We start from the raw sequence: 15,417 nt of genomic DNA on the forward strand, positions 1-15,417 counted from the left end.
ACCTGTCTTTCCTTACTCATTTATAGGTGTTCCCCAGTACAGCCCCCCAAACGTCCTTCAGCTACTGGTCTGAATGCTGGGAACCAATACACTTGAAATGCACATTTTACAATCTATGACTGAGGTAAAATCAATTTTTTGGCAACTACAAAGCTTACCACTCAGTATAGAATCTCATTATAGATTTAATCCCACCAGTAAAATATCCCGAGACCTTCTGTAAATGCAGGTGTCTGTGACACTCCTTTAAAGTAGCTGCTGAAATTCTATGTCAACCAGTGAAGAACCCTGACACGCACAGAGAGCCACTATGACCCTAAGACTCTAAAGCCAAAGAAACAATAAATATATTTATTAAGCGAGCCTTAGGCTTCTAAGGCAACTGGCAAAAAATGGCCCATGAGCCACTGCCTCCTACCATGCCTGTGTCAGATCATTATTCAGCCCTGGCCCTTTCCTGATAAGCTCACACAGCACCCGCCATGTCTAAGCCCACTTCACCAGAGCGAACATTCAAGAAATCTATCTGCCCCACTTGTGCTATTGCCGAAACCATAGTAAAGACCACTACGGCTCAAATGTCGTTTTATAACTCAGGAAGGGATCGTGATCAGGAACCAGCCTGCCTGCTAGAGGGCGAGAGGGGTACAGAGCAGCACAGGGAACCACTGTGAAACAGAAGCAGCCAGAACACTGGCGTCCAAGGATCCTGTCATAAACATGCAGTGATTCAGGCAAAGCAGTGAGAAAAACAGCCCGTGATGCACAATCTTCAGGAGGATAGAAAGTCTGAAGGTAGAAGAAAAAAGAATGTGGGAGGTAGATATCTTCAACATGTTTGGAAAAAAAAAAAAACTTATGTTTCCCAAATTTATGGCTATCCAGCAGATTCACTAGGTGCTCTAAAATTCACACAAGCATAGGACACCCAAAGCACAAGAGTTAATAACTAGAATCAACAAATGGGACTTACTCAAACTAAAAAGTTTTTTCTCAGCAAAAAAAACAATAAGAGAGGTAAATAGGGAGCCTACATCCTGGGAACAAATTTTTACTCCTCACACTTCAGATAGAGCCCTAATATCCAGAGTATACAAAGAACTCAAAAAATTAGACAACAAGGTAACAAATAACCCAATCAACAAATGGGCCAAGGACCTGAACAGACACTTCTCAGAGGAGAACATACAATCAATCAACAAGTACATGAAAAAATGCTCACCATCTCTAGCAGTCAGAGAAATGCAAATCAAAACCACCCTAAGATACCATCTCACTCCAGTAAGATTGGCAGCCATTATGAAGTCAAACAACAACAAGTGCTGGCGAGGATGTGGGGAAAAGGGTTCACTTGTACATTGCTGGTGGGACTGCAAACTGGTGCGGCCAATTTGGAAAGCAGTATGGAGATTTCTTGGAAAGCTGGGAATGGAACCACCATTTGACCCAGCTATTGCTCTTCTAGGTCTATTCCCTAAAGATCTAAAAAGAGCATACTACAGGGACACTGCTACATCGATGTTCATAGCAGCACAATTCACAATAGCAAGACTGTGGAACCAACCTAGATGCCCTTCAATAGATGAATGGATAAAAAAAAAATGTGGCATTTATACACAATGGAGTATTACTCTGCATTAAAAAAAATGACAAAATCATAGAATTTGGAGGGAAATGGATGGCATTAGAGCAGATTATGCTAAGTGAAGCCAGCCAATCCCTAAAAAACAAATGCCAAATGTCTTCTTTGATATAAGGAGAGTAACTAAGAACACAGTAGGGAGGAAGAGCATGAGAAGAAGATTAACATTAAACAGGGATGAGAGGTGGGAGGGAAAGGGAGAGAGAAGGGAAATTGCATGGAAATGGAAGGAGACCCTCAGGGTTATACAAAATTACATACAAGAAGAAGTGAGGGAAAAGGGAAAAAAATAAACAAGGGGGAGAAATGAATTACAGTAGATGGGGTAGAGAGAGGGGAGGGGAGGGGAGGGAAGGGGGGATAGTAGAGGATAGGAAAGGCAGCAGAATACAACAGACACTAGTATGGCAATATGTAAATCAGTGGATGTGTAACCGATGAAATTCTGCAATCTGTATATGGGGTAAAATGGGAGTTCATAAACCACTTGAATCAAAGTGTGAAACTTGATATGTCAAGAACTATGTAATGTTCCGAACAACCAACAATAAAAATTTAAAAAAAAAATACAGAATCAAACATAAAATAAAATAAAATAAAATTCACACAAGCAGGGGACCTGCTCATGAAGCTGGGTTTAAAAGAAAGGAATTCGCATACGACAGGGAGAACTCAAGGCCCCAATGCTGGGATTACCCCTAGCAAATGAAGGCTGGAAGTGAGGGGCAATCAGCACTGCTAAGATCAGTAAGCAAAGACAAGCACAGCTCAGCCACTAGGCAGGCCAGGCTTGGCCTCCCCAGCCCTCCCCAAGGGGACAGCCCCTGCACTTACCATCATAATGCAATACAATGGTGCATGAACCCTTTTCAATAAAAATACTGGGGCTTCATTAATGTCTTTGGCTTTTTAAAAAAAACACCTCAGGAATCTTGTTAGGTTTGGCCTGGCTTTGTAGGCTAGGTAAAAATTTTGTGTAACTCTGGCATTTAAAGAGCCCTTAAGGATAATCTAATTCAAAACCTCACTTCACTGTGAGTCAGAAAAGTGCAGGCAGGAGATGCTGTCAGCAGCTGAGGCCCACATTCTACTCTGTGGCAAAGCCAATAAGAGTCCCCCTTATCCAGTCAGTCTCATGCTGCTTCTGGTGGTCTTTATTAAGTAAAGGGCAGGAATGGTAGTACCCTGTGTACCCAGCAGAGTGACATGGAAACTGAACTGTCCCTAAAGAAAAGCAACAGCACCATAAATTTGTTTTTACTTCAGGTGAAGAATTACCAAAGACACAGCCATCTCCCCCACGTGACACTGATTCCTTTCATCATAGCACAGCAGCTATGTCTGACATAGAGTCATTTATGACACCAGGATAACATTTTCAATCTCGAGAATGTGGATAAGCAAAGAAGGCCTGATTGAGTAATAACCAATACAACTGCAAACGTAATTCAAATACAATACAATACAAATACAAACATAAGTCTGACCGCCTCGGGTCATTTCCACAACCACTGGATGAGAGCAAAATAGATACTAAAGTTCTTTCCTTCAGTAGCTTCTCGCACTTCATGTGGAGTAGGTGGAAATTCTCCATTACGGTTTCCCCATCAGTCAGCCACCTCCAAAGAAATGGTTCAACGTAACCTGTCTTCAGTACCAACTGCTGTAAAAAGACTTAGGCCCAAGTCTGCTGCCCAAGAGAGCATTTGTTAGTGACTTTAGGTTCAGAGTCACAGTCCTGGGCCAGAAGCCAGGACCCTGCAACCCACAAACCCTGTAACTTGAGAAAACCAATTTACCTGTCCGAGCTTCTGCCAGCACACCTGTAAAACATGGACAATAACAACCACAGAAAGCTGTTTTAACCACAGAGACATTGCACGTGAAGCATTTAGCACGGCACATAGCATGCGATGAATATCCAACCTTAATTGTAATTATAACTTAGAAATCAGTTAATGCTGTTAAAGTTCTGAAGGTCAAAGAGTTCTGCAGACACCTTGGGTCTCTCTAGTCATGATAGTTCAAGGTAATCACCAAACCAGCTTCAAGAGAAAGTCCAACCAGCATTGGGGGGGGGGGGGGGGAGAGTTTTTAAGCCTTTTTCAGATGATGAGTTTGATGTCAACTTGACTGACTAAGGATGCCCAGATAGCTGGTAAACGTTAATTCTTCTGGGTCCCCGAGAATGTTTCCTGGAGAGATTGGCGTTTGAATTGGTTACCTGAGTAAGGTGGATGGCCTTAGACTAGAAAACAGAACCAGCAGGTCCCTCAAACCAATTCCATCAGAAGGATAAGGAGAGTGCTTTCTGAAATACAGAAAATAGTACAACAACACAGAAGTATTCTTTCACTTGTCCTGGAAGAAAACAGCAAGGAGAGAGCCAGGAGCTTTACTCTTACTCTCCTGCAACATCCCAACTGCAAATTAAATGCATGACTGGAAAATAAACTCTGAGTCAGAACAAATCAGAACCATTTAGGCTTACATCATTTTTAGACTAGTTAAAACATTACAGTGATGCATAGCAAGCAAGAACCCGAGTGAGCCCCGATATGCTCACCTTCCAGCCAGGAAGGGAGCCCATACTCCTCTGCGGACAGTCCTGGGGACCCCCCACACCTTCCTTCCCAAGTTACAGCTATCATCCTCCTCTCAGCCAGACCTACGAATATTGCTTCTGAAGGTCTCCCTACTTCCCCTCTCATGCCTGCTGCCCACACCACAGTTCCCACCAAAATGGTAAAAGATGAAGACACTAACATAAAGAACTGAAAATATTACACAGCTTAAAAAAAAAAAAAAATCAAGCAAATAAAAGAAAAAGTCTTATAAAGTTCTTACAGTCACAATCTCAGTCCTGAGATTGCTTTTAGTCTTGTGGTTGCTTTCAGCTAAGCTGATGGACAAGTTTTTCAACTTTATCCCTGAGAAAAGAATTCAAATGTCTTAATTTTTTTCCTGCCAACAAAGGACCCTGAAAAATCAAATCCCACTAGAACAGTTACCTAGGATTCTTTATCTCAAGCAGGCAATCTCTATTTCTCATTCCCAAGAACCTCACCTCAAAAAGCATGATCCCCACTTTCCTCAGGAGTGCTACTACCTTTCCTGGTCTGGCCTGGCAGGGAAACCACGCAGCCACGCTAGCCTGTTCCTCCTGAGAGCTGCCCAGCTGCACCACGGAGGATGAACAGCTTCAACAGTAAACACAGTTGTCAAGATTCCATCAGTGAAAGTGATAACAGATGTGGTCACCGAGCAAAAGGACCAGAATAAGAAGAAACATGAAGTGCTCGCAGAAAAAGGTTCTTCTCCAAGCGGATTTCAACAAGAGCCCAGGGCAGAAATGAGACTGCAGTGGACAAAATGAAGTGACAGGGACCGAAGAAGGTGGTGGATTCGAAGGAGAACATGACTGTGGAGGAACAAGAGTGTCACTCATCATGGCACCAAGGGTAAGCATTTTGGAGAGGGGAGTTTTTTTGTTTTTTTTTTTTTTAACAGAGGAGAAAAGGACATAGGTATATCTGCTAAGGAAAAGCATCCCAAACTAGGTAAGTTTAAAGAAGAGATGATAGATAAGGTATTCTTTCTTAAAAGGTAGTAGGGAAATGTTATCAAGAAACAAAAAAAGAATTGGGGTAAAAGAGAAACACTTTTCCCTATCAGGTGAAGAGTCAGAGGTTAAGCTCTGAACTTGGATGCTGGGTATTCTGCTCTGAAGAGTCTCGGGCTTCCTGGGCCTACCTGAGAACAAGAGTCGTGGGGAAAATGGGAATGCTCCGTAAGAAGATGGCCAAGGGGCTGGGGATGTGGCTCAAGCGGTAGCGCGCTCGCCTGGTGTGTGTGCGGCCCGGGTTCGATCCTCAGCACCACATACAAACGGAGATGTAGTGTCCGCCGAGAACTAAAAAATAAATATTAAAAAATTCTCTCTCTCTCTCTCTCTCTCTCTCTCTCTCTCTCTCTCTCTCTCTCCCCCACTCTCTCTTTAAAAAAAAAAAAAAAAAAAGAAGATGGCCAAGTGCTCACATGCTAGATGCTACAGATACAGAGGTAACCTGACCACATCTATTGCTTCTCGGCCTTTTGGCTAAGATCAAGTTTAGTATCTGTTCTTATCAGTTTAATATCTGCTAAGTCCTCTATCCGGGGACAATAGAGTAAATGGATTTTGGGAGCAGGGAGATGGAATAGGAGCTTGCTCCGTCCACTCCACCTGGTATTGCAGTACCTCCAGGAACGGTGCACCCCCTCGGGGGACTAAAAAAAAAAAAAGGGAAAGAAAGAGAACACAATCTGGTAAGAGTGCAGGGACTGGAAATAAATCATTCCAAAAAGGAAGAGAGCTGCCACAGAGCAGCAGACACCAGGCAGGACGGGGCTGGAAGGAATGCCAAGGCCAAGCTGGCAGTGCCCGCTGAGTAGCCTGCAAATTCCCTGTTTACATTGGGAAGATTTCAGAATTCTAACAGGGGGTTGGCCATAAAAGAGGAGTTGACTCTTGGGCTCCTTTAAAATAAAAGAAAGGTTTTTAAAAGGGGGGAAAAGGTGAATCTAATGAAAGGACATTTGTCTTAAACACTGCCCTGGAGATAAATGCACCAGCAGTCAATTTCTCTTCACCTTTTTTATGAGAAGAGTCAGGAAAAGTTGCACAATCAAATAAAGAATGCTTTTTAAGTCTTATCTTGATTGGAAAGGAATCAATTTAATTAAGCACGGATTCAAGCACACTTAAAGAAAATTTTAACAACACTGTTAAAGAACCTGCATTTCAGCTACACCTGAGGCTGCCCGGTTTCCCTCAGTTAACTCCAAGGAGGGTTTAGACTGAGGGATCTAAATCCTCAGGAACCTCAGGGATCCGTCGCTTCTCCCCAGCCTCGGAAGGATTCCTGTTTACTCCTCGGTGGAGAGACATCTTGATCTGCAAGTAGGATTCAACAAGTGGGAAGGCACTTCCATGCAGAGCTGGCAATCCTGCCCAGAGCTGTTTCACGACTTGGTGGTGCTGTGATCAGGCAGAATCACACAGGGGCTTGATTACAATTCTGAACTGCAGATCACAAGGGCGATGGACAAGTTTGCCTTCATTGTGTGGACTATGTAATTCTACAGAGAGTCACCACCACCACAAGGAAGTCTACCGTCTGGCCTCCTTCAGTCCCAGCCCAAACAAAGCAAGAAAATTATGCTACAAATGGATTATCAGATGATGACTTATCTCTCTAAAAACCTCAGGAGTATTTAAAAAAAAAAAAAAAAAAAACCTACTAGAAATTAGAGGTGGCCAAATAAATGACCCTTCTGTAGATCTGTTAAATTATATTAAACTTTGCTTATGATCAGAATGTAAACCATAACAAGGATTTTTTTTTTCCTCTGATAATACCAGTAAATTTTTTTCCCCTAAGATTTCCAGAGGGAAATTGCCTCTGGAATGCATGGGAAATTGCCAGGAAACAAAGCTCTTATTTTAAATCTAAAAGAAAGGATTAAAGGGACATTGAACAGGGGCTGTATATTTTTGTTGCCCACCCACCCCAACCAAAAACACAGTGGGGGGGGGGGGGGAGCCTTCAGATACCAGTTGGACAAATGCTTGCTTGGAGTATTCAGACCCTTTCACGTTTGTGTATTTAAATCCATAACATATCTCTAAATCTAAAACCCTATTGTCCTGGCCCACAGCTGATACTGAGTCCAACTTCTAGCACATCATGGCACTGTCCCAACATCCTCTTGACTCCTAAGAACAAGGTCCTGTTCAGCAGCTCTCCGCCACTGTCCTAGAAACCTCCCTTGGTTTCACACATCTCTGCTCCACTTGGAACAGCCCTGCCTTCCCCTGGAGGCAGATGCCCTCAAATTTGTTTCTCTGTTCTTCCTTGGATCTTCTTTTGTTGCAAAGGTTGACAGCTGGTTGACTACGGTTAACCCTTCAGATGGCTGGGGTACTAATAAAAGGTTCTTGACGTAGAAGACACAGAACCACCGACGTTACGGGACTCTGAAAACCACCAACCTCCAGGCCCCATGCCTGAACAAGCCCATCAGTACATGGGGTGTGTGGTCCAGTATCTGAAATTCAAAGCTCCCTGGTGAGTCAAACAAAATTCTCAACAGCAAATTCTCACACCAGGAAGGTGAAGATAACTGTTCCCTTTAACTCTGCGGCTGGGATGGATTCAGGCCTGGAACAGGGAGCTCTGGAGCATCCTTGACAACATCCTCGATGTCTATGTATGTTGTGCCATGACAAGAAAATTCTCAGAAAGACCTGCATAAATGACAGAACTGAAAATCTCTGAAGGCCCAGGATATTTTTAGGTTGGAGAAAGGATTTATGCCCAAGAAATGGACATGAGAGAGAAAGCAAGGAGTACCATGCAACAAAAAGATCCATCACTCAGTCTCAAGCTCACACCTGTTCTTAGGGGGCATAAAAATGTTTCCCAGGATCTGGGGCTGTGGCTCAGTGGCACAGTGCTTGCCTAGGATGTTCAAGGACTGGATTCAATCCCCAGCACTGCAAAAACAATTAATTAATTAATTTTAAAAAACAGCCAAGAAAGATGAGAGCCCTGTGGGAGGCACCTCAGTCAACCCTAACCAGCAGTTAACTAAGTTTATTTAGTGAAGAAGAAAAAAAAAATCCCAACCTTGGGAAAAACTGCTTACTTTTCAAAGGTCCCTCTTTGGACTAAAACGGTCTGTACTTGAACATACAGGTAAACTAAAACATACATAGAGCATTAAAATTATATTAAGTTATAAAATAAATTCAGCCAGGCAATCAGTTAAAAACTTATGGAGCAAGTTTCCACCTTCAGCTTCTGAATCTCTGTGAAAACTGAATAACAAGCTACGTAAGACTTAAAGAACTCTGTATGCTCATTTTTGTCTGTATACATAGAGAAAGAAGTTAACACAATAATGAATTAGTTATACTCTCTGGGCTGAAGATTGACCCATAGGGTCAAGACAAGGCAGAAAACAACTGCTTCCTGAGAAGCAGCTGAATGAAAAAAAAAAAAGTCACTAAGATTCTGATTAGAAACCATCCAGGGCCATTTTCTAAGTTCCTTGCAAGAGTTTTTACTTCTTTCTTTTGACTGTTTTCTAAATCATCTTTATGGGCTCCTAGGAACAGAAGCTGGAATGGCACTGGGCAAACCTCTCCAAGCTTTCCTGTTGTTTGTGTCTACACGTGGCATACTGCCAAACCCACCAACTTCTCTCCCATACTCCTGATGCTGGAGGACTCCAAGCAGGCAAGAAGCAACAGGACCCAGCAAAACCTTGTCACATCATTAAAACATAAGACTTACATTCAAGGACCAGAGGCCTAAGTTGGGCCCAAATTCAGCAATATTTCGAAGCAACATCCCTGGTAGAAATTCAGGCCACTACCAACACAATTTTATAAGATCAACTAGGTCAAATGTAATTGTAGACTGAGCTAATCAGGGACTGCACAGCTAAGTAATAAACAAATGTTCTCATATGCTATAGAAGGGTAAAAATCTGAATTTGCAAACTCTTCCATCCCCCACTTTTCCTGATTTTCCACCATCCACTGTATCTCATGTTCTCTTGCCCATATAGAACAACCGTGGATCCCCCTACTCCATGCACTAGGCATATCTCAGAGTCCTTCCCTTCAAGGGATGTGTATTATGAGAGCAGCATCCAGCATTATGCAAAGTGGCACAAGAGATAGAAGGGGGTACAGACTGGCCGTAGCATGCATACTTGGCTGCTTGAGACCTAGGGTTCAATTCCCAGTACTGCGCAGGCACGCACGTGTGCGCGCGCGCACACACAAACAAAAAAAAGAAGAAGAAGAAGAAGAAGAAGAAAAGAGCTTGGAGATTAAAAGCTACCCAACTTCAGAGAACAAAGGGATCAACATGCCAGGGCACTTAGTGAAGAGTCTAGTTCATGGCAGCTGAGCTGGATCAGGAAGCACCAGAGCAAGGATTATCAGGCACAGGTGAGTCTTAGCCAAGGCACACAGGAAGCCAAGGATGAACTCCACTCAGGGGACAATGAGAAACACACTTTGGTTAAGCAGAGAATTTGTTCTGAGGCTACTCCTTGGATGAAAGCATTATGCCTTTATATTTTATCCCCAAACCCTTGGCACAGAACACCACTTCAGCAGACAGCCATGGGGGGAAAAAAAAAATGTGTGCTAAGTATTGGAAATCAAGGTATGTAGGACCTTGAATTCAATGACAACACCTTCACCCACGATCCAGCAGCTCCCTGGTAGAGTTTTCAGGTCACAGCAGGTTGCTGATCTACTCACTGAAATCTCTCCCGGATTACACTCACCTGGCAAAGCAGCAATCTGGCTACCCGCAAGGAATCGCATCTCTAGGCTGAACGGGGCTGGAGAAAATGGCTGTGCTGGCCATCTCCTCTGAGCCAATCCCGTGCTCTAGCTCCAGCCTCTCTCTTCTCCCATCACCATTTCTCCCTCTCTTGGAAATCATCCCCAACACCATTTAGAGGGGCTCTCATGCTCCCCAAGAAACTCAAACCTTCCCTCCACAGTGCTCCTTCTGGGTCCCTCACACCAAACCCCTCCCTCATCCGCATGCTGTTTCCACCAGCGCCAGCCCCTGTGACCCTCAAGCCACCCACCCTGGCTTCTTCCACCTGCACACACTGACACTGCTCTCAGAGAGGCCCACGCATCCAGCTGTTAAGGCCAGGGGTCTATTTCCTGTTCTTTCTCCACCTGTCTCTAGGCACCTACCTCTTAACAGCTCCTGGCTTCAAACATCTTCTTCTTCTGGCTTCAATAGCCAGATTCTCCCCTTGCTCCCCAGCTTCAGCAACTGCTCCTTCTGGGTGTCCTTTCCAGCCTCCTCTGCGGTCCAGATTTTGCCGTGGGTCCCTCCTCTTCCTTCTGATCTGCCCTCTCTCTCCCCCAACTGACCCCCACCAGGCCAGTGTCTGCAATACCATGTACAGGTCAATGATCCCAAGCTGCCTCTCCACTCTGACTGGGCCACCCCCAGGCCTGCAGGACCCAGCAGGCCTTCTGTCCCCCATCCAGTCTTTCCCTTCCTGCAGGCCAGGCTCAACTCCTCACTTCTCCCAGAACTCGGAGGACTCCAGAGCCACACAGAGCTCTCCCCCTTCAGGCCTTCTAGAACACTGAGCCAGTCTGCAGTGCAGGATTTACTCCTTAATTACACACAGTCTTTAATTGGTCCCTAAATGTCTGCTTCCTATTGTGTAAATCCTTTCTCCACAAGGAGGTTTAGGTTTCTGAACAATACCAGCCATTCCTTTTCTTGTTCTTGGTACTGGCCATGATGGAGAAGTACAAACAATGAGCAGTTTTCTGACAGCAAACCAAACTAATATTTTACAGAGCAAAAACTAAAACTCCTGCACTGTCAAACAGTCAGAAAAACCTGGACTTCAGCGGGCACAGGGGCATAGGAGGCTGAGGCAGGAGGATTCTGAGTTCAAAGCCAGCCTCAGCAACTTAGTGAAATCCTGTCTCTAAATAAAATATTTTTAAAAGGGCTGAGGATATGACTTCGTGACTAAGCACCTCTTGGGTTCAATCCTTAGTACCAAAAAAATAAAAATAACGTAGACTTCTTCACCCTTAAGCTTCTTGAAAAACCACATTTTTTTTTTTTTTAATAATTCTTGTTGTCTAGAATCACCAGGTAGCAATGACAAAGACACAGTTAGAAAAGCAGGACAAAATTCGTAAGATTTTCTGTCAATGAACTCCTCAGAAATTTTTAAACTGAAAATATTAAGCAACATTTCCCATAAAACAGGAATGTCATAAATAATTTGTATTTCTTGCAAAAACATTAAATTCAGGTAAATTTTTATTGAAAAAAAAAATAATTTAATCCTTCAATACAAGTTTACATGAGAGAGGAGAACAAACATGGTCCAGCCAAGGATTTCTGCCAGACTTTTCTTGGTAAACAGGGCTAAGGAGGTAGAAAGGAGTGTGGTTCACAGAGACAGTTAAAAGTCTATGACAAGCCCACTTCACCAACCAAACACAAAAAGTCTTATTTTCATTACTTTAAAAAAAAAAAAAAATTGATCCAATCTGGCCCTCTTCCAACCCCTGCCAATTGCCAATTAATTGATCTCCCTCTCTGCAGCCACATCATAACTCACTGAAAACCCCTGACCAAACCTAAGGGATTAACTCAAACCCAGGAGCCGGTCCACCCATACACTGGCCCCTACAGCCTCTGCTCTGGCCATCCCTCTGCCCTTGACATTCTAACAGCAGCAACCGTACAGCATGTACCTGCACACTGTCCTCGGCAAGCCTGAGCATGCTGGGGTCTCCTCACTCCAACTTGCTCACTTCCAGTTCTGGTCCCCTAGCTATGTTCTTCAGTTATCTTTCTCGTTTTTCCAGAATTGGCCCATGATCCTTCGATCCTCAATCTCACCAACTATACTCCAAGAAGTACCATTATCCTTTCCCTGGGTTCTTTTTGCTTCTGCACCCCAATAATAGAGCAGTACCATGCTGTTCTGAGATTTATTCGTGAATTTTCCTCTCCAAATACCTGCAAGTTCCTGTAGAACAAAGATCATGCTTCCTTTCTTTGTGCTGGGGATCAAACCTAGGGTACTGAGAATGTGAGGAGCTATATTCCCAGCACAATCATGTTCTCCTTTCTCTCCTGAGTTGCACAGTGTCTCCCCAAAAGACATGTCCAAGTCCTAACCCCAATACCTTCAGTGTGACGTTATTTGGAAATAGGGACTTTGTAGGTACAAGTAAGAAAAGGGTCTTGAGAGGACATCATCTTGGACTTCAGAGTTGACCTAAATTCAGTGACTGCTGATCTTATGAGTGAAGAGAATCTGAGACACAAAGAGACTGGAGCCGGCTGCCACAAACTCAAGAACATTAGAAGATATAAGGAAGGATCCTTCCCTAACTTCTTCAGAGTGAGTAGGCCCAGATGACACCTTGATTTTGGACTCTGGACTCCAGATTTGTGGGGAAAATAAATGTGTTATTTCAAGCCACCAAGTATAAAGTAATTTGCAGCAGCCTAAGAAAACTCTCTCTCTCTCTCTCTCTCTCTCTCTCTCTCGCTCTCGCTCTCGCTCTCGCTCTCGCTCTCGCTCTCGCTCTCTCCAAAGCTTAACATGCCAGCTTCTACCAAGGAGCCTCCCAATCAAAACTGCGTTGAACTAAGATGAAAAGCAAAAGGGAAAGATGAGAACATATCTGAACTGCAGGGCAAGAATCTGGGACATGGATCCAGATACCAAATCACCACTATTCCACAGTTGACTCCTTGCCTAATAAAATAAGGGAACTGGCCCCTAAAACCTTCTACCAGGTCTCAAATACCTTAACACACTTTACCCAAAACATCAGTTTAAACTGACCCTTAAATAAATTACTTCTTCCCACTCACAAAAATAAATTTTGTTAACTTTACTTTCATCCAAAGGGCTTTCAGGTACCAAAAAAAAAAAAAAGTTGGATAAAAATGGCATTTCAACTCCTGAATATTTTAGTAAAATAATTTAGTGATTAATATGGCCAAAAGTGATTTTCTACAATATCACCTACTTTTTTCCTGCAAAGCAAAATCAACAATTTAGAAGAAGTTGATCAAATCCAGCTGGTATCGTTGACATTTCAGAAAAACCGGACCCAAACATGAATCAACTTAAGCACCACTCACTGACCCAGAACCTAAATGTTTACAACGTCATTGCTTGGTGACTAATTTTTGCAGAGTAACAAGGGACTTCTCAAACACTGGGGTTTTCTCCAGTAGATTCAAAATGTAATTAAGATCCCATACCCAAAATTTCCACTTCAAAGCATCTAGCCAAGTAGTAAATAAACACAACTGCTGCCACCACCAAATGGCAAAGTTTTGGTAGAGGAGTCAAACAAACAAACAAAAAAACTGTTTTACCTATCTTTTTGCCCAAAAAAACTGCACACAGTTTTTTTCCACGGTGTCACAGCCTACCCTGGTATACCTGTATATCCTGCTGAGGAATTTGGGTTAAATTTAAAAACATATTTTGGGTTTTTTCATAGAAGATGCTGTGGCCTTTGCCTTCATGTTTTTAGTGGAAGCCTTCTTTTTTAGGAAACCAACCAAAACAACATAGAGGAAAACGGAGCCAAGGGACTCATATTTCAGTCTGACAAAATATCCATTAGAAACACTTAGACTTAAACTTTTCCAAACCAATTTATCATTCAGAAAACACAGTCTGGAGTCACTGGAGCCAACGATTCAGCTAGAACTGGCAGAACTATGCCTTCAAAAACCTGGACCTTGAATCCTAACACAAAGTGAGTTACCAAAATTTTTCCTTCCAGGTGGCAACTCAATCCGAAAATCACAGTGGAGTTGGAGGGCTCCACAAAGCAGTTTTAATTCTGCAGTTCTTGGCTTTTCAAGATGATTTCTCACAGACATGAAAATGGGACTGGAAAGTGGGTGCATGTTTGCAGCCCTTAATCACAAGTCTACCTCAAAAGGTGCTCTTTAACTGCAAGAAAACTACAGCAGCAAAGGGCAAGGGAAGTCTCTGGGTCTGGGGAGTACACAAGGGCGTTCAAAGTTCTTGTATTCTGCAAACTCAACTACCTAGATGTAACTTAATCTGCATGGAGGCAGATTGTAAGCCAGCGCTGTTTTCTAGAAGTCCAAAACCAGGATGAATGAGCCGACTGCATGTTTACTTGCATCCTCACGTGGCAAGGCGCAGCCACACAAGCGCAGCGCCCCGGAGCCCGAAAACTTTACTTTGCAAACTAGCAGAGCCCGGGAGGCGGCTCGGAGGCAGAGTGCCTCGCCTTGCCCCAATCTGCACCCACGCCAAGTAGCCTTCCCCCGGCACCACCCGCTGCCTGCAGCTCCATTCACACAAAGGCGCGTGGATGCCGGCAGGACCCTTCTCCAAAGTTAAGCAGCGAGAAGCCGGGAGACAAGAGAGAGGGAGGAAGAGGACCCGGGGGCCCGCAGGCTACTCACAGGGTGACTGTGCGGTTGGGCAGCGTGTCCGGGGGCAGGACCTGCGCGAGCTCCAGGCTGCTACACACTACCTTGCCCTCGGCGGCGCCCGCCGCCCTGCCTGTCCCTCGGGGCCGCCCGTCGTGCTTGCAGCCCGGGGGCAGCGCCGCGGCGCCGCCGCCGCCTCCTAGCACTGCGAGCAGCGCGAGCGGCAGCAGCAGCAGCGGCGGCCGCGCGCGGCCCCGCGGGCGCCCGGGCGGCTCCATGCTGCGGGCCGCGCGCGGGCCGGGGCCTGAGGCCGAGCGGCGGCGCACTGGCCTAGCGGGCGGCTCCTGGGCGAGGGCGGACAGGGGCGCGGTGCGGGCCCGGCGGCGCCCGGAGCCTCGTGGTGGCCGCAGGACTGGCCCTCCGCGGCGCCGACATGCTCCTTTGTCCGCTGCGGCCGCGCTCGGCCTCGGGGGAGCCGCAGGGTCACGACCGCCGGGTCCCAGCGCCGCTCTACGGCCCGGCAGGAGCGCCGCCCCCTCCCTGCCGCCTCCCCCGGCCCGCGGCGGCTCCTCCCCGCCCCGCCCCCGCCCCTCCGCCGACGCCGCTCCTGCCCTGGGCTCGCCCACCGCTGCCCGCCGCTCGCGGAGGAGGCGCGCTGCGGGCCCGGGGGCCAGACCAGACCCGGAGCGCGCCTGGAAACGGGAGTTTGCGGGGCCCGCGGAGGACAGAAACTCGTGCAGGGTGTGGAACAAAGTTCTAGTCCAAACT

At 45.4% G+C, this 15,417-nt stretch overlaps 1 protein-coding gene and 1 non-coding gene across 2 annotated transcripts in view; one reads left to right on the forward strand and one right to left on the reverse strand.

Annotated features, from left to right (window-relative positions):
* The window catches only part of Adgra3 (adhesion G protein-coupled receptor A3), a 107,581-nt gene extending 92,654 nt beyond the window's left edge, over positions 1-14,927 (reverse strand). The window contains exon 1 of the mRNA XM_076864257.2: positions 14,683-14,927. Coding sequence (XP_076720372.2) covers positions 14,683-14,927 — 245 coding nt within the window. The remainder of the gene's footprint in view (positions 1-14,682) is intronic.
* LOC143406643 (U2 spliceosomal RNA) lies at positions 5,722-5,904 on the forward strand. The gene has a single exon (XR_013092276.1). It is a non-coding gene; the product is annotated as a U2 spliceosomal RNA (small nuclear RNA).
* Positions 14,928-15,417: the final 490 nt, after the last annotated feature.

This window comes from Callospermophilus lateralis, chromosome 8, assembly GCF_048772815.1.
Source record: "Callospermophilus lateralis isolate mCalLat2 chromosome 8, mCalLat2.hap1, whole genome shotgun sequence".
NCBI lineage: Eukaryota > Metazoa > Chordata > Mammalia > Rodentia > Sciuridae > Callospermophilus > Callospermophilus lateralis.